The 23,227-nt window shown below is 50.0% G+C and overlaps 2 protein-coding genes across 5 annotated transcripts in view; one reads left to right on the top strand and one right to left on the bottom strand.

Moving 5' to 3' along the window:
* BZW2 (basic leucine zipper and W2 domains 2) overlaps positions 1 to 20,362 on the bottom strand; it is a 69,942-nt gene extending 49,580 nt beyond the window's left edge. Inside the window, exon 1 of one of the 2 annotated variants that reach the window (XM_020999984.2) lies at positions 20,126 to 20,362. In XM_020999984.2, the coding sequence (XP_020855643.1) occupies positions 20,126 to 20,237 (112 nt within the window). In that variant the 5' untranslated portion in view covers positions 20,238 to 20,362. The remainder of the gene's footprint in view (positions 1 to 20,125) is intronic. The other variant, XM_020999985.2, reaches the window with a different exon arrangement.
* A 326-nt stretch (positions 20,363 to 20,688) lies between these two features.
* Positions 20,689 to 23,227, top strand: part of ANKMY2 (ankyrin repeat and MYND domain containing 2) — a 29,910-nt gene continuing 27,371 nt past the window's right edge. The window contains exon 1 of one of the 3 annotated variants that reach the window (XM_078150680.1): positions 20,689 to 21,001. In XM_078150680.1, coding sequence (XP_078006806.1) covers positions 20,935 to 21,001 — 67 coding nt within the window. In that variant the 5' untranslated portion in view covers positions 20,689 to 20,934. The remainder of the gene's footprint in view (positions 21,002 to 23,227) is intronic. The other 2 variants (XM_078150683.1, XM_020999982.2) reach the window with 2 other exon arrangements.

Genomic DNA, 23,227 nt, shown 5'->3' with positions numbered 1-23,227 from the left:
CAGGGAGTGGGCCGCCAAGGGCTATGCCAGTGGACAAGAGTTCTGGCATGTCCAATATCAGGCTCAAAAAACTTCCAATCAAGGGCAGCAATGGACCGTGTCTAAGGACTCAGCCCCAGGAGGCTGGCCCCCTCGGGAACCCAGGAAACAAATGTCAACTGTCCTGCTCCTGCAGTGATAGCATCCCATGGCTTCATAACCATACATAAATGTGAATTGTTAACACTCTAAGGAAATGAACTGTCCATCAGAACAGCATGGCATAGTGGATGTTGGAGTCACCAAGATCTGGGCTCAAAACCTGTGTGTGACACTTGCTAGCTGTGAGACTCTGGGAAAGTCACTTACTTTCTTCTGCCTCAATTTCCTCTTCTGTAAAATGTGAATGATATACTAGCACTACCTCCCAGGGTATTAGGAGGCTCAAGCGAGCTAGTCTGGGCAAAGGCCTTTGTAAACCTCATGTCATAACAGTTTGGGCCCTCTTGCCGTAGACGAAACGAGAAGACAGAAGGACGTGAATTACGGATCAATGGAAGGACAGCTGTCAAGCTTCTCCTTGAAGAGACCCGTCGAGGAGCTGGCGCAGTTGGCTTTCCCGTAACTCTGAAAAGCCACAGCAAACATCACTTCGGGGGCTTGGGCGTCTCCTGCTGCAGTGCTCAGGGCAGCATTTGTAAACAGAGCCCCATAACAACGACTCCAGCTTAGACGTCGACATCTGCTGTTGCGGAGGACGAGAGAAATTCTACAAAGAACTGCATTACGGCTCTCCAAGTTAAAACCAACTTTAATACCCAGGGATTTCATGGTGAGCATCCGGGGAGATGTCAAAAGCTCTGGAAAATCTCGAATTCAGGCTCCAGAAACCAAAGTGACCAAGAGCTCATGGACCTCCCAGCATCCTCATGTAGTATATGGAAAATGACTATTGTCTTCATCAGGGGAGTTAGGATACCATAGCCGTAGAGGATAAAAGATAAAGGCAAGCCAAAAAATGGAACCACCCAGATCCTAAGAGATGAGAAACAGCTAGAAACAGCATGGGAGGTGATGGGGTGGCTCGGTAGTCAGACCCTTAACTTGTCAGAGCAATGACCCAAACCAAGAGACAAGATTCCTGGGGACTCCACTAGAAAGCTCCTTCCATATCCCCCCTCCTCCCTGACTGCAGCTAATACCTGCCTTGTGTCTGTGTCTCCCTGTTTTCTGTCTTGCTTGACACTAATACTGAAGTATGTTCATTTATTAAAAATAAGCTTTTCTGAGATTCTGTTACTGCCAGATAGGACGGAATAATTAAAAACACAATCTGTCTAATGTTTAGAAATGCCACACCCTGATGGTCAAGCTATCCAGGAAAAATTGAGCCTGAAAAATGAAACACAAGGCTCAGACGACCTGGATTTAGAGCCCAGTTCAGGCATTCTTTCTGTGACCGGGAAAATCCCTAAACTTTCCTGGGGCTCAGTTCTTCTTCAGTGAAATGAGACAGCTGGACTCGAATCAGGGGTGAGGAGTCCTTGGATTTAGTCAAAGGGCTGCACTTGAGGACCTAGAGGGCCGCGTGCGGTCTCAAGGCCGCAGGCTCCCCACTGTCATGTCGTCTTCCTCATTCGACTTTGAGGTGCAAGAGGTCAGGTGCTGTTGTTGTTGTTATTTGGGGGAGGCGGGAGGTCAGCCTTTCTTTGCCTCCTGAGCACTTTGCACAGTGCCTGGCACACAGTAGGTGCTTAATGGACATAAGGCCAAACTGGCCTTGCTCCAGCCATGCATCTTCTCCCTATAGGGGCTTACGGGACCCTCATGCTAGACTCTGAGACTCACCTTAGCCAAGGCAGGCGAGATCCAGCTTGCCTGACCTTGGTCTTCCCGTGGCTGGGGTCCTGGCCTCAGGCGACCCCCCGGAGGCAGCCCGGCAAGCCTCATGTTCCCTGCCTCCTCTTGAAGTCACTGGCACCTGTCTGTGCTTAGAACCTCTCCTTTTCCTGGTTTCCCTCGATTTCTGCAGCACCGGATCCTGCCAGCATTTTGTGCTGTAAGGGACCTCGGAGGCCCATGAGTTCAACCCCTCATTTTCAAGATGAGGAAAGTGAGGAGCAGGGAGGTCCAGTGACTCACTGCTCAGTGTCATACCGGCAGGATTTGAATCCAGCTCCTCCAACTGCAAATCTAGGGCTCTTCACCACTGCACCTGCTTCTTGTCTGGGCCAGATCAGAACCTGATGAACAGTCTGCCCTTTCTCCTCCTGGAGTATTCTCTCAGCTTCAGATCTGCCTTCTGGACTCTCATTTCTGTGTGACTGCCCCTGAAACATGAGATCTTAGCTGTGTTCCCCCAGCCTTCAGCGTTGCTGTCATGTCTTCAATTAGAGCTCACGGGCCACTAGGGCTAGAAGAGTCCTAAGAAATTGCTTCTTCCCTCCCTCCCCCATTTTCCAGATAAGGAAACTGAGGCTCAGACAGTGGCAGTAACTTCCTTGAGGTCATGCAGCCAGGAGATTCCAGAGCTGGAATTTGGAATCTAGAGCTGGACCCCTGGTGGGGTAGCCTCCTGGGGATGTGCATTGCAAGCTCCATCCTCAGAAATCCAGCCCTTCACTTTGCTCTGCATTTGGAGAATGTAAATCACCATCGCAGCAGAAATTCAAGGACCCTCCCAGCTTGGAGAAGGCAGTCCAGACACACAAGTCACACCGGCTGCAGACATGCCCTGGACAGACGAGCAAACAAGGCTGTTTATAGCTAACTGTGTCTTTGCAAGGACACTGGCTCCTTTTCCTTCTCCCCCCTCTCTTCTCCTACCTCCAAAAGCCATGATGATCCCTTTAAGCAGGAGTAACATAATGTTGTAAATGGAGGACTGGACTTAAAAGTAGGGAGGACCACAGCTCAAATCTCACCTCTGCCAATGGCTCACCTTTGTACTTGTAGCCCTACTGTGCAGCACAATGCCTGGCACGTAGTAGGCACTTAATAACTGCCAGACGCATGACAATCTCTAGCTGCCTCAACCAATGCCCTAGACTAATAACAATAATAAGGATAACAATAATTGATGCTGGGAAGTTAGGTGGCACCATCGCGCATAGATCATTGGTCCAGAAGTCAAGAAGACTCCTCTTCCTGGGTTCAAATCCAGCCTACTTAGCTGTGTGACCCTGGGCAAGTCACTTAGCCCTCTTTGCCTCAGTTTTCTCATCTGCAAAATGAGCTGGAGAAGGACATGGCCAGCCACTCCAGTATTAGCTGAGAAAACTCCAGATGGGGTCATGGAGAGTCAGGCATGACTGAAACAATTGAACAGCGATGTTCAATGTAGAACTTGAAGCTTCCTAGAACATTGCAGACTCCACCCTCTTTGAGTCTTACAACCAGCCTGGGAAATAAGTGCTGTTCTCTCCATTTTCCAGATGAGGAGGCTGAGGCCCAGAGAGGACCACTGGCTTAGCCAGAGGTGCAGAGTTAGAAAGCGTTTAAGGACGGTCTTGAACTCGCGTCTCCTCACTTCTGGCCCAGTCCTGTTAACGTCACTCTGCCTCTCCTATCACAGAACTGCTGGGGCCTGGATTTAGAATTGGAAGGGCCTAAGAGGCCATCAAAGACAATCCTTTACTTCAAGGATGAGGGAACTGAGGTCCAGGAGAAGAAGTGACTTGCCCAGGGTGACATGGCTACAAAATTCCTGAGATGAGAGTGGAATCCAAGTCTCCCTGGTTCCAAGTTAAGCGCCTTGGTCACAAGACAACATTGCATTTTGTGCTATGGGATGGATTCTCTGTACTGGGAGTCCCTGAGCCTAAGGAAATCCCTGCTCCTTCATGCATCCACTAATCTCCTTGAGCAAACTTGGCCATTTCTTTTCTCTTTTTTAAAGACTGCTTAGATATTTTTTAATTAATTAATTTATTTTGACTTATCAACAATCATTTCCCTAGGCTTTTGAATTTTAAATTTTTCTCCCCCTTCCTCCCCAAGACAGTGTACAATCTGATATAGGCTCTACATATACATTCCTATTAAACATATTTTCACATTAGTGATGTTGTAAGGAAGAATTAGAACCAATAGAAGGAACCATAAGGAAGAGGAAACAAGACAAAACAGAAGAAAAAAATAGCAAATAGTATGCTTCAATCTGTATTCAGACTTCATAGTTCTTTCTTTGGATCAGACGGCATCTTCCATCATGAGTCTTTTGGACAGTATTTCATTGCTGAGAAGGGCTAAGTCTATAAAGTCAGTCATCACACAACATGGCTGTTACTGTGTACCGTGTTCTCCTGGTTCTGCTCACTTCACCCAGCATCAGTCCATACAAGTCCTTCTAGGTTTTTCTGAAGTCAGCCTGCTCATCATTTCTTATAGCACAATAGTATTCCATTACATTCATATACCACAACTTGTTCAGTTATCCCCTCAATTTCCAATTCTTTGCCACCACAAAAAGAGCTGCTATAAATATTTTTGTACATGTGGGTCCTTTTCCCATTTTTATAAATAATATCTTTGGGATGCAGCCCTAGAAGTGCTATGGCTGAGTCAAAGGGTATGCATGTTTTTATAGCCCTTTGGACACAGTTCCAAATTGCTCTCCAAAATGGTTGGATCATTTCACAACTCCACCAACAATGCATTACTGGCAATTTTCTAGATAAGCACATCGGAATGATGCCAATCACATAATTCTGCCACAGCAGCATTAAAACATGAAAATGGGGCACAGCCCTGGACCAAGTAAGAAAAATGTGTCAGAATAAAAACCCAGTATTTGCCATTCTCAAGATCGATAAATCATAAGACAGCTTAATTTGTCTCTTTATTCTTACTTTTAATGGAAAGAAAGTCTTTGGTATCCAGGCCTTTAAAAAAGATGCAGCTTTTTAAAAAGTTTTCCACATTTCCATACTTTCTATATTTCTTTTATTATCCATCATTTGGATAGTGGTGGCCCTGACTTGTGAAGACAGAGCCTTGCTCAGGGTGATGGAGTTCACCTTCAGGAAACTATGAAGGTGGAAATTGTAAGGGTTGTTTCCCATTGCACCTCACTTACCCTGGGGTGAACCTCAACCAGGCATTAGACTGAGGCGTCAATGGATCTTTGATTCCTACGGTAACTTGGTGCTTTCCACTTGGGAGAAACAGTAAGATTTCTGGCTTAGAGAAACTGTCTTCTTTTTCCCCCCAGATGCAAAAAGCTTTTCCCTCTACATGCACACAGAGCTATAAATAACCAAAGGAAGGCTGGGCCAGCTGAGATCTATCATTGGATAAGCAAGGACACACCACTGGACCGTCCTGAGGAAAGGTCTCCAGTGGCCAGATCACTCCCGGATCCAGAGATTCGCCCACTTCGTGAGGGAGCTGAGAGGCCCCTAACCCTCGGCAGCCAATGCCACACTTGCGTGTTCAGTCACCCAGCTCCAGGCTGACCCCCTTATCTGAAGGAGAAGTTATACTGTCCAGTGATGCTCACACCACTTGGGGATGTTGGCAGGAAGTTTTTCCCCTAAGAGCCTAAATTTATCCCCTTTCCTCTTCCACGTCACTTTCCAGTTTTGCTCTTTGGGGACAAAGAAAATAGAGTGGAATCTCTCTGAGTGACATCCTATTTGGAAGGCACAGAGCCCACTGTGCTGCAGAACGCCAGGAGGAGACTGCATTTCTGTATCATCAGTTTCCTGTACTGTCTCGGCTCCCTTCTAGTCTCAGCTAGAATCCCACCTTCTGCAAGCCTTCCTTCATCCTCCTTAATCTTAACGCCTTCGCTCTGAAAGCACCTGCTTCTTTGTAATCATTTTGCCCCATCCCCTGATCAGATGGCGGGCTTCTGGAGGGCTGACACTGCTTGTGTGCTCACTGGTCATCCCTTTGCTGAGGATAGTGCCGGACTTAATTATTGCTTGTTGAGTATCCGCTATCCAAGGACTGACCTAGCTAAGTTCAGAGCCACACTGCCAGGAGACTGTAAGGTCCTGAATTGGGGGCCACTCATAATCGTGGTCTATGAAGGCCCAGAGGGGTTGCCAGGAACCCAAGAAGGAGTTTAAGCAAAAGGAGTGAGAACCTGGGAAACATTGTCCAATAAAGGCTAGGAAATGTTCATTTTTAAGTCTCCAGTGGAGATATCACATCACATCTAAAATAATCAGCCTCGACATTTGTGCTGTGAATCATACAGAATAGGGCTGCAGCGTTGAGCGCTAGAGGGCGCCTTCGAGCTTGCCTGGTCCTGCCCCCCTCTATTACAGAGGAAACACAGGGAGAGAAGAGACTGGGCCAAGGCCATGCGGGTGGCAGCGGCCAAAGAAGTCATGATGTTTCAAGGCTCCTTCCACGTGCTAGCTCACACGTCGGTCCCGTCTTTCTCCTCATTGTACACTTTAGGAGACACATCAGTTATGGGGAGACTCAGCAAAGTCCTCCTGGAGGCGTTTCAGCTGAGCCTTGAGGAGCTGAGAGGTTGCCAAGAGGAGGCTGGGGAAGAGGGGAAGCTACCAGCAATGGGAAATAGCCTGTGCACAGGCATGAGGATGGACACCTGCAAACAGGCTCTGTGGCGGGAACAAAGACTGTGGGGGTGGGGAGGAAGGTGGACTCAGCCCAGAAAGCCCTGAGAACTTAAATGACTTACTGAGGTAGAGCCAATAAGTGATGGAACATGACTAAGTCCAGGTCTCCTTACACCCAGTCCAGGGAGCTTCTTGTTTGTTCCCCAACCCTCCAAAAACGTTTCCCAGATTGCTCTAAAGCACACACACCTGTCCTTTTTCTGAATTTCCAAGGCTCCCGACCTTCCTGAGTATGACATAATGGGGACTGAATTGGAGGCCACCCTTTGGGAGCTCAGGTAAAATGGCTCCATAGAGACCATCCCCCAAGAGCAGGTGCTGAGTCACCCCGCCCCTTCTGGGAAGCTCACCTCTCCTTTGGTGGACCCGTCACTTGGGTCTAGCTCTGGACAACCTAAAGGACAGGAGGGGAGGGGAGGGAAGGAGGGAATTCATCGCTTGAGTTTATGGAAAACCAAAAGTATAATTTGGGAAACCCAAACACTTTCATCAAGCTGACATGAACATTCTTTTTTTCAGAATTCTTTTATATCTTAGTGCAGGTTGAGGGCAGGGATCTCAGCTGATGAGGGCCTCACTCAGTCCCCAAGACCCAGCAAAGGGATACAGAGACAGCCCTAGAGAGATTACATCAGGGTTATTACATAAGACCCCTCACTCAACGAACACAGCATCAACCACATATAGTCAGAATCTATAAGGAGAGAAGGGCTGATGGATGGAAACCTTTGCTTTCTGCTCTGTGCTTGTACCCATGCAGAACCAATGAGTGAGCCTCATCAAGGCACTCAGTAAACCTTGAAGCACTTTATAAAGCTCAATCGGTGGTGGTGGCGGTGGTGATGCTGTGACTCTGGCTGCCAGGCTGTGTCCCCCCAACTGCTATGTTTAACCCCCATCAGTGCTTTGAGAGACCCAGCTCTCTTGCAGCAGCTTCCTTAAAGCCAACACCCTTCTTCTAGTCTTCGTTTCTCAAACCCTGGAGCCTCTCCTTGGGACCTATAGGACTTCATTGCCATACACTATGAAACCTGGGCAATAGACCAGTGCAACACCAGGAATCTGAACTGCTTCCATTTGAATTGTCTTAGGAAGATGCTGAAGATCACCTGGCAGGATAAGGTACCAGCCACTGGAGTCCTTTCTTGAACTAAACTGCCAAGCATTTCAAACTCTGCTACAGAGAGCACAATCTCAGTGGGTTGGCCATGTTGTTTGAATGCCAAACATATGTTTGCCTAAAAAGTATTTTATGGAGAACTTGCACAACGCAGGTGCTCACTTAGAGGTCAGAAGAAAGGATACAAGGACACTCTCAAGGTCTCGCTGAAGAACTTTGGAATCCATTACACAGCATGGGAGACCCTGGCACAGGACTTCCTACACTGGCGTGCCCTCATCAAAGAAAGCACCGTGCTCTATGAGCAAAGCAGAACTGCAGTAGCTGAAAAGAAATACGACATAACGCAAATTTAGAGAAGCCACCCCAAACATTCACGTGGACTATTTGTGCCCGATCTGTGGTAGAGCCTTCCAAGCTGGTGTGGGTCTGATCAGCTACAGGCAGACAGCCGGGACCTTGGCACGGTGATGTCCTTCTGGTCCTCTTTGAGAATGAATGAAGAGCAATGACCAACCAACCATCTGTGGGCGAGCAGCATTCACCTCCTTCATCCCTTGCCATGGCCCAGACCAGGGCACTCGGGCTCCCCACAACTGGCCTGCTTGTCTCTTTCTCTCATTGTCCCCACCCCCCCCATATACCATCCCTATGGGGTGTGTCATTTAGGGCTGTGTGGCTCCTCATGTAGTTGTCAAAATCAGGCCATCAGAAGAGTGATTGCATGAAGCACTAGTCAAATGTGATTCTTGGAGGAAACCTCCATTGTCCCCTATGGACTGTAATAACCAGACTCCCAATTCTGCTGATTTCAGCTGCTGTTGCACATGCTCCCTGGCCATCCATCTCCTCAGTGGATCCTGGCTATGTCCACATCACTGCTGTCCCTATTTCACAATGATTCTGAACTCACTGTGACTTCAGTTTAGAGTAGAATTCTCTCTAGACCCTCTTCTATTCTCGTCCTCTCGGGTCCATCATTCCCTCCCTTCCTGCTCCCACATCCGGTCCCCTCCATGTCATCTCCCATTCCCATGCTGGTCTTAGAACGTATCCCAACCCAGAGAAGCTGGAGGAGCTGCAGGGCATGCAGACCTAAAAGAGCTGCCCAGGGAGACCAGATGATTCCCAGCCTGGAGGACCCAGACAGTCCAGGCTGTTGTGAGGGCAGGGCTAGCATCACACTTGTCCTAAGGAATAGAAGGGATAGCTCAGCAGCAGCTTAAATGTTTCTCCTTGGGAGGCAAAATTAGGCAGCAAATAATTAACTTATTCTGGATGTGTGCTAACACTGATGGATGGAAGGGAGGAAGAGAGGGAGGGAGGAAGCAAGGGAGAGAGAGAGGAAGGAAGAAAGGAAGGGAGGAAGAAAGGAAGAGAGGGAGGGAGGGAGGAAGGAAAGAAAGGAGGGAGGGAGGAAGGAGGGACAGAGAGAAGAGAGTCTAGTATTTGGAAAGCTTCCTAATACATGGTCATAAGAATAACTTCTCTGGAGTACTTATTATCAGAAGAGGCTACCTACCGTATTTTAAAACAAAGGCCAGTTCTGCCCCAGAGGAATAATTGGGGACTATTTAACCTGCTGCGTACTTAGAATGAGCCTGGGGCCGCCATCTGCTCCCTGTAGTGTGCACAACATTCCCCAATTCAGAAATATGTAGCCACACAGGCTCTGCTGATGGCAGCCTGTGACCAGCGCGCCCTTAACCTTCTCCATTTCATGCCTGGCGGAACAGAGAGGCAGATGCAGAGAAGCCAGGTTACTGGGCGCGGCAGGACAGATGGCACACTGCGGCCGGGTTTGTGCCCTTCCTCTGAGCCCCCTAGGAAAGCTCCTGGGCTCGGTCGTGGGAGCTTCTTGCACGAATCTCTCTCCATTCCCTGTCTTTTTTTAACCACCCGATTTTCCCCAGGAGGACATCTGAAGTTGGTTTGCTGTGCCCCATCCAGGTTTTCCCCACGGGAAACCCCAGCGGTGGCTCCTGCCTCAGCCTTCACTTCAAAGGGAAGCGGAGGCCCTCAGCTGTTCAAGCACCCAAGCTCCCACGCAACAGACTGGCCCCGAGAGGAGAAAAGGCACCACGATTCCTACCAGTGGCTGCCCCTTCTGTCTTCAGGGGTTCAGCCCTCTTCTCCCAGGGGCCTTGACAGTCCTCTAGAATTCCAATGTGACTTTTAAGGTTGAGACCCCTAAACAAGAACAAAAGATTGGGTTTGCTAATGAGGCAAGGATCCCTCCCTTCAGATAAGCCCCAGCTTCCAATACAACTCTCTCCACTTAGAGCCCTACCCTGTCACCAAGATAGAAACATCAGAGTGGCTCTAGAGTAGAGCCCAGCTCCCTAGCCTTTCACAGACAGCATGACTCACATTTGCTCCTCAGCTTACTGGCTTCCTGCTTCCCCCCTCACTGCTCTTTGGCTCTAACTCACCCTTGACCCAGGAACTCCTCTGTCCTCTCATCTCTGCCTCTCCAGTGCTGCTGTTGCCTCAGATTCTGACAGCTTCCAGCCTGGACAAGGAATTCTTCACTGCCACTGTCACCATCCCCACATGTCCCTGAGAGGGGTTGTGGCCTAGAACGCACGGGCCCCTCTAGAATCCACACTGTGGGCTTCCTTCAGTAGAACTGAGTCCCTATATGTCCAAGGAGGCTTTCCCTGTCCAGCCTCCCAAACTCTGTCCTTTTTATAGGATCACAGATTTAGAACTATCTAGTCCAGAGGCCTCGAGGCCACAGGCTCCCCACCTCTAATCTGGACTACCCCTCATTTTAAAGAATACAGTAAGTCCAGGAGAGGTTGAATGATTTCCCCAAGTCCTTGTTTGGAGATTTATTCTTCCTTCTAAAGGTCAAAACATAGCTCAGGTGTGTGAACTGGTGAGAATATATCTCAATTGTGCACAAAATGTGAACAAGGCCAGGAAGTCTCCTTAGGTGCCATAGGAAGTCTGACTGGATTGGATGAGGGGCTCTCCAGTCCGTAAAAAACCTTCCAACTAAATACCCTGATTCCTTGGGGGACCTAGCAGCTAGGTGACAAAGTGGATAGAGTACTCAGCCTGGCACCAGACACTTAAGTAAGTCACTTAACTACCATCTATCTCAGTTTCCTCAACTGTAAAATGAGATAATAATAAAGCCTATCTCCTAGGGTTGTTGTGAGGATCAAATGAGATAATATTTGTAGGGGCAGCCAGGTGGAGCTCTGGCCTTGGAGTCAGGAGGACCTAACTTCAAATCTAGCCTCAGACACTTGATACATACTAGCTGTGTGACCCTGGGCAAGTCACTTAACCCTGATTGCCTCACCAAAAAGCAATAATAATAATAATAATAATAATAATAATAATAATAATATCTGTGGGCTGGGAAAAAAGGCACTCGGCCTCAGCTTAGGTTTCTTCCCTCTCTTCCCCCTCCCCTCTTTCACTGGTCAGAGGAGGATATCTGAGATGTGAAGGGTCTCAAAGATACTGCACTTATGGGGCCATCGGCATCCCAGCAGCCTCCATGGAATGACTGATGCCAGTGTCCGGATTGAGCCAAGAACAGATTAGATACAGCTTGAGGGCCTACAAAGGGCCTAAGTGAAAAACCACATCTTCCCCAAGGGAGGAAGTCTCTTGGGGATTCAGCAGAAGGACTTCCAGGAGCGGTAAGTCACCCCATGACCAGGGTGGCCTTGGAGGTGCTTGTGTGCGGCCTTTTGATTTGAGTCCAAGTTTTACAGAACAAATCCTTCTATGAAGATTTGTTCTGTGAAGTTTGGATTCAGCCAAAGGGCTACACTTGAGGACCTGGAGGGCCACATGCAGCCTTGAGGCCACGGGTTCCCCGCCCTGCCCCACGACACATTTTCTCTCTAACTGCCCCCACATTCCTTTGAACTCTCTGTGTCCTCATGGGACAATACATCAGCCTTTGGACAGATGCTTATATCAGCTGTTCTTCCTCTATCTTCTTACCCCTTCCTAAAAACAAGCTGCCTGGTTGACTGAATGCCATCAGCTGATACTCCTGGTGGAAAGCATACCAGCTCATGGTACATAGAATTAGGACACCCCCAATCCCTCGAGGCTAACCCCAGAGCCCTGAAAGGACAGGACCACACTCTGGACCTACGTCATCAGTGCAAGTGGGTGCTGGGAGAAGGACCCAGGGAGTCTATACGAGCTACAATTCTCATTGTTATTTTTCTACAGTATTTATGTATCCTGATTATACATCCTGAGGAGTTCCAGTAAAATAAGGCATTTTCCTTTGTAAGATCTAACTACGTGGTTTTCATTTCAGGAAGACCAAAGATCTTTCTTGAAAGGAAAAAAAAATCTTTCTTTCAAGAACAGTGAGGCCAGGTCCCAAACCAGCACCTTGGTAATATAACCATCATTGATATTTACAGAGCATTTTAAGGTTTGCAAAGTGCTCTACATACATCATATCATTTCATCCTCACAACCACAAAGGGAAACTGAGGCCTGACAGCTTGGTCTATGTCCATGGTCATGGAGCTCAGAGGCATAAGGCCAAGGTCACTACTCTAGCTACCACCCTATGGGACGCTTGGGGGGATGCCCCCTTTGGGAAGCCCACAACACAGGTGTTTGCATTGGAATTAGAATAATTCCTGGCCAGCCATTTTGATCAAATTCCAGCAGAATGTCTCTCTTTGGCAAAAACCTGTTGTTTTTTCCACATTTTGTGTGTTTCCTTGGTTGATGTTTTTCTGTTTGTCACATGCTTTGGGGGCTTCTTTCTGTTTCTAGGTGGTGTAATCTCAAGGGAGCAGAAGAGAAGACACCAGCCTGCTCCTGGGTGTCAGAGCCTGTGTCCTCTCCACCGTGCCAAGGATTTGATTTGGTGACTTTGCCAGACGTTGCCTTCACCACAAGTGATGGTGACTGGGCGTGCTTTGTACACCTTGCACAAACAGCTGGCACTTAATAAATGTGTCCCGAATTTAACTGAATCTCAGGCATTTTGGTCCACCAAAAGTCCACATGATAAGGACATTCTCTTCTGTTTTAAGGGCAATCTTACTAACAACTTTCATTTATACTTTTGAGATTTTCAATGACATTTGATAAAAAGCAGGAATAAAGCTAATAACCAAGCTGTTTGGAGTCTAGACCTACTAAAAGATCTCCCTTTCTCTACTGATTAGAAGGAAGGTGGTTTGGGATCAGGATATTTCTTATGGAAAAAAGGGATGATTTTTTAAGTAAAAAAGTTACAAACATACTTCAGCATTTCCTTTCCTTCTAAGTGTTACACTTGGGGCTTTTGATTCAGAGAAAGGATCCCAAAATAATAATCTACAAAATGCTCCTTCAGAGACCGCAAAAATTAAACTGGGATTCAATTTGACGAACGTATCTGAGGCAGTAAGCTAGGTGCTAACGTGATGAAGATAGCAGAGACTCAGTCATTGCTCAAGGAGGAAACCAATGTGTGGGGGGGTGCATCTACACTAGGTGTAGAGGGGATGGTGTGAGCAAGCACGTGAAAATAGGAAGGCAGAGGGCAAATCAAAGGGAAAGATGGAAGATGGTCCAGGTAGGGTCAAAAAAACTAAAGGAAGGGAAGTAGTGTAAGAAAAGGTTGGAAAGGCAGGTTGAATATGGATTATGGAGGATCTTAGGCCAGAATTGGGATTTTATACTGTATTTAGCAGGCAATGGGTAGCCATTATGACTCTAGAGTTATGCAAAAGGGGAATTATTTAGGGATGAAGTTTAGAGGATGGCAGGGAAGCTAGGTGGCACAGTGTATAAAACATTGGAACTGGAGTCGGGAAGACCTGAGTTCAAATTCAACCTCAGACATTTACTAGCTGTGTGATCCTGGGCAAGTCACTTATCCTTGTTTGCCTCATTTCCTCATCTGTAAAGTGAGCTGGAGAAGGAAATGGCCAACCACTGCAGTATCTTTGCCAAGAAAACCCCAAATGGGATGACAGAGAGTTGGACTGAAACGACTGAGCAACAGCAATGACATGGAGGATGGATGGGGGAGAGGGAAGGCTGCAGGCAGGAAGACAAAGGTTACACTGAAGAAGTGAAAAGAAGGGAGGGCCTGAACTAGGGGGGGCTAGAGGAGCAGAAAGGGGAGAATCCGTGGGAGAGATCATCTCTGAGGCACAGGAAGAGAAGGACATCTCCAAGACGACTTGGGGGCCCTGACCCTGAGGAACTGAGAAGACGGAGCATTAACACACCACCTGGGGAGGGGCAGGTTTGGAAGAGAAACTGGAAAATGGGCCCTGACACAGACAAGCAGGACAGCCTTGGAACTCACGGGTGAGACTGATTACATGCTATTTTTAAGAAGAGCTATATGGAATAGAAATTGGTGGCTTCATGTATAATCCTTTCTGGTTTTGGCAGATGGAGATGTTCATGTTTGTTGGTGTTTTGTCAAGTTCAGAATAACAAAGAAGAAAAAACTGATTCCCTTGATTTCAGACTAGATCTCATGCAATTTGGGAGGAAGGAGGGAACAGGGAATTGACAGAGGGGTGGAGGGGATGGGGGAGGGAATTAAATTTCAATGGAAAGCCTCTGGCTCTAATTCTGAAGGTCTTTCCACTTCAGGAACATTCCCTATACCCAATTCCTTTCCCCTTCCTCTGTCCCTGGGCCTAAAATTCTCCATCCATGAGGGGAACATATTGCCTTTCTGTAGCCTCCACATTCAAACCATTCAATGGGCCAGTCAATCAGCAGGCATGAGGTTAAGCTAGGATAACCCTGGATCCTCCACGCTCCTAGGAAAGGTTCCTTTGCAGCCCTCAGAGCCATCCTAAAAACAAAACAAGCCAATCCAAGACGAAAGAAGGGCCGAAGCCAAGCTCGGCTGACCTGCCACCCAGGCCCTGTGTTTCCCCAAAGAAGGGCAATGCTTTAGAACTCAGAGAATTAAGCTAAGCCAAAGGTAAACAGCATCTTCCAAGAGGTCTTAGCCTAGGAAAACTTTTTTTTTAAATTAGATTGCTACCCAGAAGGCCTTTCGTAAAATATTTTGCATTTAAAAAAAATCCTCTCATGAAAATGTCTAAAGGGAAAGATGGAGAAAGAAGTCCCTGAAACAAAGAAGGGCTCTGAAGAAGAGGAAGGCCTTGAGAAATGAATCTAAATGCTTCTGCAGGAGAGCAGATGGTGTGTGAACGTTAATTATCTGGACTTTCGTTTGGCACGCTCCACAGCGAAGACATCAGACTTAGAACGGGCCAATGGCTCCCAGGTGGCCCTTGACTATGCCACAGCTACTTGGCAAAGAGATGCATGACCTCAAAATGGAAGAATGGGAGGGGGGGAGAGAAGGCTTCTTACTCTCTGTCCACCCAGTATCAGCCGAAGTGTCTTGAAAATGAGGAAGATGGCGATGGTAGCTCTCATTTCCAAAGCATTTCAAGATTCCCTGGCACACGCTACCTCCAGTAAGCCTGCTTCGATCATGGTTCATTATTTTCTCAACTTTACATATGAAGAAACAAAGTGGAGTGACTTGCCTTGCCTTACCCCTCGGTGAAGTGTCTGTGGGAGGATTGGAACCTCGGACTTCTTTAAAGTCCAGCACTTTGCCCCTAACATTGTGCTTTCTTGTATACTAAAAGTCAGCAAAGTAGGATGCAAGCTCATAGAATCCTGACCCCAAATCTAGAAATCGTTCCCTTAGAACACCCCGCCTAGCTAAGTGAATCAATGAATCAAGAAGCACTTTGTAAGCTCCATTCTTTGGTTGAGGAAAACGAGAGTGATGTGGGATTTTTTTCTGACTGCGGTGACTTTCACAACTTTCCTAGCTTTGCCATTGCAAACAGTCTCCAAATGGAGAAGCCAGGTACTGTGCTAGGCACAAGGACACAAAGATGAGGCAGTCCCTGTCTTCAGAGTTTACATTCTATCTGGGGAGTCATGCATCTGCTTGTACACATACATACACAATATGTATACCTACACATGTGTATGTATACAGCACACATGTACAGTATACACATGCACGTACACATATACATAAATGCATACAGTTCACATACACATTAGTGTGCAGGCACTGTGTATACATATATACATACATGCATATGTGCATACATGCAATGTATGTGTATGCACACATATATATGTCTTTCTGTAAAACTGATACCAGGTGTTTTGGGGAGAGAGGGAAGGCATTAGCCAATGGGGGATCAGGAAAGCCTTCATGTAGAAGGCAGTGCTCAAAGGGAGCCTAAGAGGCCAGGGAAGTGAGAAAACAGGACATTCAAGGCCAGAGCAGCAAGGACTCCAGCTGGCAGAGAAGCTCTAAGTAGGTGGGTCTGGGGGGAGCACAGAGAAGGAAAGGGGTGATCCTCGATCCTGAGGCTGAAAGCTCGGGTCACAGATAGAGCTCAGGAAGGCCAGGGATTCTAATTCTCAGCCCCTGGGCCAGGCATTGTACTCTCGGTGGCCCTAGGCAGCTCTCTAAGACCTACAGGGGCAGAGGTGGTGCCAGCCTGAGTTGGGAGGGGAAGTTCCCCGTTGTGAACTCCCTGAACCAATAAAATCACAAGTCCAGTTAAAAAAAAAATAAAAAGGTTAACTGGGTAGGCTGGAGGAAGTTTGGGAAGGGCTTTGAAGGTCAGGCAAGGCATTTACATTTGATCTTCCAGCTAAGAGGGAGTCACTGCAGCTTCTGGAGAAGGGGGGGGGGGTGAGAGGACAGGCCTTTAGTAAAACAAATCACTTAGGGCTTAACCAGTACTTCTGGCCTGGCTTGGATTGACTGGGGTGGGGTGCCCATTGCTGGCTTGTTTATCATGGCTTCAAATTGATCCAGAAAAGGAAAACGATGCCAGCTCACCTTGGTTTTTCTCACTCCAACACATATGAGTACAGATTAAAATACACATGCAAGTCACACCCCAGTGAGGCCTACAATGGCCCACAGAACAGCCCCCATCCAAGACCACGAGGACACCCTCTGTCCACAAACCCCTCTCTCTGTAGAGCAGCAGCCAACACTCTCAGGCTTCCTGACTCCCAGTCTTTCCTTCCTTCCTTCTCACCACCATGCGTGCCATCTCAGCCCCTCCCCACGCTCTACTACCTCCCTCTGGCTCTTGGAATCATCAGCTCCCCGTTTGAGGCCTCAGTTTGAGGGTTCCCTCCTACAAAGAGTTTCCCTCCTGCAAGAGGCTTTTCCTGATCCCAGTGAAATTACGCCGTATACAGTTAGTACAGTCACAATTTCTCGGGTTCTCTTCCTTCCCTCCCCCCCCAAACAAAAACAAAAACATAAGCTCCGTGACAGCAGGGACTGCTTTGTCTTTCTTTTTTTGTGCCCAGTTCAGGGCCCGTAGTAAGACTCGATAAACTCATTAAGAGTCCACTATGTACCAGTCACTAGTGCTGAGTTCCATAACATAAAGAGGGTCAAAGGTGCCCCTGCCTCTATAGGGCTCCCAGTCTAACGGGAAGAGAATCTGCAAACCATTAAGCCCAAACAAGTGAGGGCTGCTTGTTGGGAATAATCACCTGAGGGCTGCTAGCATTAAGGGAGAGCCAAGAAATGCTTGTGAAGTAAAACAGGGCCGGCAGTGCCTCGAAACCGCATTCAAGCGATTCTACTATGTCAGAGAAACAAGAGAAGCTTCTGCAGCTAGACATTCCCACTTAAGTCCTTAATAAAAACTTCCAGCCAGCGAACTGGGGCCTAGAAAACGCAGAGAGATACTGAGTAGCTGACCACTTCCCCGTGTTAAATATTTACATTGCTTAAGCCCATTAACGTTCAACATTTCCTGGTCATCATCACCACCATCCTTTGGACAGTTCGCTAAGACTCCAAACTGCAGGCCAGTTGCTGTCGGCATGGGCCGAGGGCATTTCCTCACTGAGAATTCAAGGCCCCAGTGAAATCCCTGCTCTCCAATCTCCAGCCACAGGGCACTGGCCTCCAGAAGCCGAAGCTGACCAGCCAAACGCCAGAGCTCCAGCTTAGGCTGAGAGGAGAGCTTTCAGCCCTCGGAGATGAGCCGTCAGTCAGCAAAGAGGCACCCGAGTGAGGCCTCAGGGAAAAGCTCCGCTGGAAGCTGGGTAGCCCGGTGACCTTGAACAAAGCCCTTTCCCTCCCAGGGCCTCAATTTCCTTGGCTATAAAAGGAAGGGGGTGGAGCCAAATGATCCCTAAGGCTCCTTCCAACGCAAATATTCCTCTCTGCGCCTCCCCCTGGTGGGTAGAGAACGGTGCCCTGGAGGTGCCAGCCCGCTCCACGGGAAAAGTAGAAGGCCTGTCCTCAAGGAATTTCCAACCCCACTGAGGCCAACAGGTGGGACTTTGGGTAATTTGTAGCCCAGGTCTGGCTCGGTCTATGGAAATATTAGCAGGAGAGGACCCAAATCTGGCAACTCACCCAATAGAAAGGCACCAAATCTTACCATAAGTAAGCTGCTCTCCTCCCCCGCCCCAACACACACACGCCCACACGCCCACCCTCCCCCTAGCACTTTATCGGGTTTGTGGATTTCTCGACTGTGCTGCACTGTTATAAATCCCAAGGACTGTCAGAGCCAGAGGACCTTCTGGCAGTGACTGTCACTGACAAAGTGACAAGTCCCTTAGATATCTGGAGAGCACCAGGCACGAGGGAACGCTTTTTCAGAAATGACTTCAGGTCTGGTAGTCCCCTCACTTTGTCTGCTTAGCCATTCGGAGGGATTTCTGGGATAAGCTTTAAGAAATGCTCGTACTCCAATCTCCCCTGGAGTCTCGGGACAGAGGTGGAAAGGACCGAGGGAAAGCAATCTACTCAGGGTCCCGCAGGCATTGCCAGAGGTGGCAGAAGTCATTTGCTTCCAGGGCACTGTTTTTTACATCCATTATCTCATGGGATCTTTCCAGCTCCACCAGAGAGAGGTGACCTCATCTGCCCAGAGTAAAAGTGACCCTGAAGGAGGTGAATGGGGTTGTCAGTTACAACGAAAAGCTCTCAATGCCTCCGAAGATTTGAGGGGCAAACCCCCGAAGCGAGCCTGACCCCCAAATCGGCCCCTTTCCCACCCCGTGCCTTCCTCAGCTGAAGGAGGTTTGACACCCACCAACCTACAAACGTCGCTCAGGAGGAGACTTTGCCTGCTTTCTCGGGGAGCCAGATGGGTCCCCAGAGAAGCATTCAAGTCTATCTGTGCGGAAACAAATAAACAGACCGACTAACGCTTAAGGAGAAGGCAGCAGCTTCCCACGGCTGTGCATCAACACCCCTGGTGGGAGAATTGAGTCTGCAATAAACAAAGCTCTCACAGCCATGCACCAGTAAACCACCACCTGCCTGTTCCCGCGCTCCGGGCTGCTGGGGCCTAGGCTGAGTTGCGGGTATCTGAATTCTACGAGACTACAGAAACCTTGCCCCTGATTGGGATCAGCCCTGAGTTCACTGTCCGAGAGGCTCCGACCTCACAAACAGGGAGCCCCAAATAGGCTCGAAGCCCAGAGAACGCTGATAGACGTCTGATTGTAGGAACCAGCTCGGACCCCATCGAGCTGCCCCGGTTTTAACACAGGAGTAACTGAGGCCCCACAGCTATTAAATGTCCTGTCCTTCACTGAGATAGTAAGTACAGGAGGAGGAATGTGAGCCCAGAGCCTCGAACTCCATGGGCACTGCTCTCTCCAGGGTGCCTAGCTCCCAGAGCTGAACCAGGTTGTCTTTTCTGAAAACCTTTGCCTCTCAGACACAGAGCTCCCACAGAGTAGGCGCCTAACAAAGGCTCGGATGAGCTTAGGTAGGTCAATCAAGCGCGTTGCAAACTTTTAAACGCAATGTCGATGGTAGTTATAATTGGTGTTACTACTATTAAGGCTGTCACTGAAGGAAGCCAGCTGTCCCCGCGTGAGACTGAGCTTCGGCAAGCTCAGGACCAGGACTCAGAGGATCCAAAACAACAAATATTAATTAAGCGCCTACTGTGTGCCGGGCGGTCACTAGAGACACTGACAGCTACAGGCTAGACCCACCCAGGGCTTATGGGGAATGGGGGTGGGGAGGGGGAGACACGTCCAGCGGGGCGGCGATGGGAGACCCCTCGGGGCCGAGACGGTCGATGAAGCAGCCTCCTTCCCTGCCACCACGCACGGAACCCTCCCGCCTTTCTCCGAGAGCCCGCAACTTGAAGGAGGCTCCCGCGCTCGGGGCGGCGCCCCGCTTCCCGCCTCCCCCCTCCCCCGCGGCGCCGAGGCCGCCAGTCCTCGTTCCCCTCCGGCCGCCGGGGAGGCGCTCCGGGCAATGGGCAGGGACGGAGGCAGGGACAGCGGCTAGAACAGAGGCAGGAACCGAGGCGAGGCGGCGTGCCCTTCGGCTGGCACGGGCCACTTGCGGCGGCCGCGGCTCCTCCTCTCGCTCCTCCTCTGTCCTCCCTCCCCTCCCGGCGACCAGCGCGGGGGCCTTTACCTGTCCGGGCGGGGGCGGGCAGCGGGGCTGGAGGAGGCTGAGCTCGAGCCGGAGAGACACTAGCAGCAGCGGTGGTGGAAGCAGACAATGGAGCAGTGAAGGACCGACACATTGACAGCCACGAGGGCCCGCCTCCCTCTCGCCCCACCTCCTCCTCGGGCTCCGCCCCCCAGGGCCCCGCCTCCTCCTCGGGCTCCGCCCTCCCAGGGCCCCGCCTCCTCCTCGGGCCCCTCCTCTCCCGCCTTCCCCTCCATACTCAGTGTCTCCCTCCCCTCGGTTTCTGGTCCCCGCCTTCCCTTTCTTACTCCCCTCCCTCTCTTCATCGGGCTGCACCATTTACCGAAAGACGGGGGGTGGGAAACAAATGCCCGAAGTCGGTTGGGAGCCATCTCGGGGGCTCCTGGGGCCTCCCGACTTAGGCAGAACCACCTTCAGAAGAGTCTGAGAGCCCACATGTAGGCTCCATGTCCAGAGGCCCTCGCTGGCCACAAACAGCCGGGCAGCATAGGGAGAACGATTCTGCCTTCCCCTCGGTCCCTGTCCTCGTGGTCTGTCCCCCGGGCTGGCCCGATCGGAGGAGGAGCCAGCAGGAGGCGGACCCCCAAGGCGCTCTTACTGCGCTGCTCCAAGACGAGGCTGCGGCCCATGCCAAGGAGCCTTTGCTATATTGTATCTTTTGCTGAGGTTCTCCCTGGGCCGCGGAGTAGACGTTTGCAACAAAGTTTCCCGGGCGGCTTCTGAAGCCTTCTGGCGGGGGAGCGGGTAGGAGACCTGCAGGCTATCTGGCCTGGCGTACGGCGGCCGCCCCCATGGCTCCTCCCAAGAAAGGCGAGCTGACCCAGGAAGAGAAGGAGCTGCTGGAAGTGATCGGGCAAGGTGAGGACGCCTGGCCCCAGCCCCAGCTGCCCGGACCGTGAAAGGCTCTGGGGCTGAGCGGCCACCTCCTTCCTGGCTGGCAGGGGCACAAGGGCATAGGGGCCGGGAAGCCAGGGAAAGCGAGCTTTGAGACTGGGATTGCAGCCCTACCACCCACCACGGGGGGAAGGTTGGGCCTGCAGGCCAAAGGGGCACCCCTAGGTGCCACTAAAACCTCTTCCATATCCCGCCCCCCAGCCAGCACCGCCTGTCATCTTTGGTGGCTGGTTACTTTAAAGCAAAGTGACTCCCTCCTCCCCCAGCTCGTGTCAGAGGAAGTTTCCGCTTCCAGGGTCAACCTGGCCTCCAGAAGCTAGCTACCGCTCCTGCCTCCTGGAACCTCGGGCCCCACCTCGGCGTGGGGATGGGGGGGGCGAGAGGAGGAGCTCCCGGGCACGTGGGAGCCTGCCTGGGCCGGGCCGGCCTCGCCTCTTCCCCTAGGTCCACCTAGATCCCGCCCCTCGAGCGAGTCCCACGGGCTTTTCTGTCCCACCTCCCTACAGACTCCTTCCCCAGCAGACGCTCCAGGCCAACTGTGCTCTCAGAGAGATTGAGTTCAGGTGTGCCAACACCTCCCCATTGCACTGTCCCTGGGGCCTCCGAATCTCCTGTGTTCCTAGCACTGTTCTAGCTAGCCTCTGGGGTACTGGGTACAAAAGCCAAGCAGCCCCTGACCTGAAAGAAGCCCGACCATCCTCCTGAACACTCGGTGGATCATTGGACACATCTTAGGGACAAGGACAAAAATAGAGACAAGGTTAGGTCGGGAAAGCACTTTAGAGATGCCTGCAGTAGCTTCCTGGCTTGTCGGAGGGGGAGAGGCAGCTAGTGGCCTCTTTGAACGGGGAGAAGACCCTCATATCTCCCCTCTTCATGATGACGGTTCAGATCTTCTGCCGTGGCAGACAACTCGGAGCTAAGGTCACCCAAAGAAGTGCCCCAATCCTTTTGGTAAACAGGATTAGGAATCAGCTTTACATAAAAACCCTGGTTTCCAGGCTGAGATTCCCTTATACCTTTAATGGAAAGGCTAAAAGGCCAGATTAATACTATTAAGGAAGCAAAGATCACAAGCAGGAAGGGACCTCAGACCATCTGGCTCAGCCCCCTTATTTTACAGAAGAGGAGACTCAGAAGGGATAAAGGAGGCCCAGAGAGGGTCAAGTGACTTGCCCAAGGTCACACAGTAAGCGGGAGGCCTAGATTTGAGTCCTGCTGCCATACCTCCCAATCTAGCACACTTTCTGCTGTTTTAGCTGTTTCTCCTGACTCTAAGAATGGGCCCCTAGGATCTGTATAGGGCACCCTTCTCATTTTGTAAATGAGGAAACTGAGGGCCAGATGAGTGAGATTGCCCAGGGCTTTGGGGACAGCTAGTCTGAAGGGCTCGGAGAATTAAAGCTGGGACAACCCCTGATGCCATCCATTTTACCCCCAGAGGGGACTTGCCTAATGTCGCTGAGGTCTACATGGTCAGCCTTAGAGACAGCATTTGAACTCAGATCTTCTAGCTGCAGAACCAGGGTTCCGTCCACTCTTCCATACATTCAGGAGTGAGTGAATTAAGCCTTTATTACGTGGCAACTAGAGAGTCAGTCTGGTATAGTGGATAGAGAGAGAAACTCCAGAGTTGGAAAACATGCTGCTGACACATCCCAGATGTTTGAGCCTGGACAAGGCACTGAATTTCTCAGGGCCCTGATCCCGCTCTGGAAAAGACTCTGCCACTCCTCATGGGTGGAGGGAGCTCCCTGCACCAATAAAGTCCTCGGTCCAGAAGCATTCACCACCAAGTGTCAGGCACTGGGAGCCAAAGACAAAAATACCAATGTCCCTGACTTCAGCCTGCTTATATTGTGCTGTGAGGAAACGTGACACCAGCACGGATCAGTTGATGTAAAACACATTCAAAGTGAGTTCTCAATAATTGGGAGACCTCTGAATTTGAGAAGGGCCTCTTCTAGGAAGTGACCTAACCTAGAGACTAGTCCTGGCTGGAGCTTAGCACTCCCACAGGGACACTGACAAGGCTGGTGGATGGCCTGGGCAAAGGTGCAGAGGTGGGAGACAAAAAGCTGTGCCCCTAGAAAGCAGAGGCATGCTCAGGCAAGAAATGGCTGGGGATGTTCATGGTGGGATGAAAGAGGAGAGAGTGGAGGGCAAGTTATAGTGTCGAGGAGAAGGGAT

Source organism: Phascolarctos cinereus, unplaced genomic scaffold (assembly GCF_003287225.1).
Source record: "Phascolarctos cinereus isolate Bilbo 61053 unplaced genomic scaffold, phaCin_HiC Scaffold_1;HRSCAF=81, whole genome shotgun sequence".
NCBI lineage: Eukaryota > Metazoa > Chordata > Mammalia > Diprotodontia > Phascolarctidae > Phascolarctos > Phascolarctos cinereus.
The sequence above is the reverse complement of the archived record's forward strand: the minus strand, read 5'-3'. Positions and strand labels throughout refer to the sequence as shown.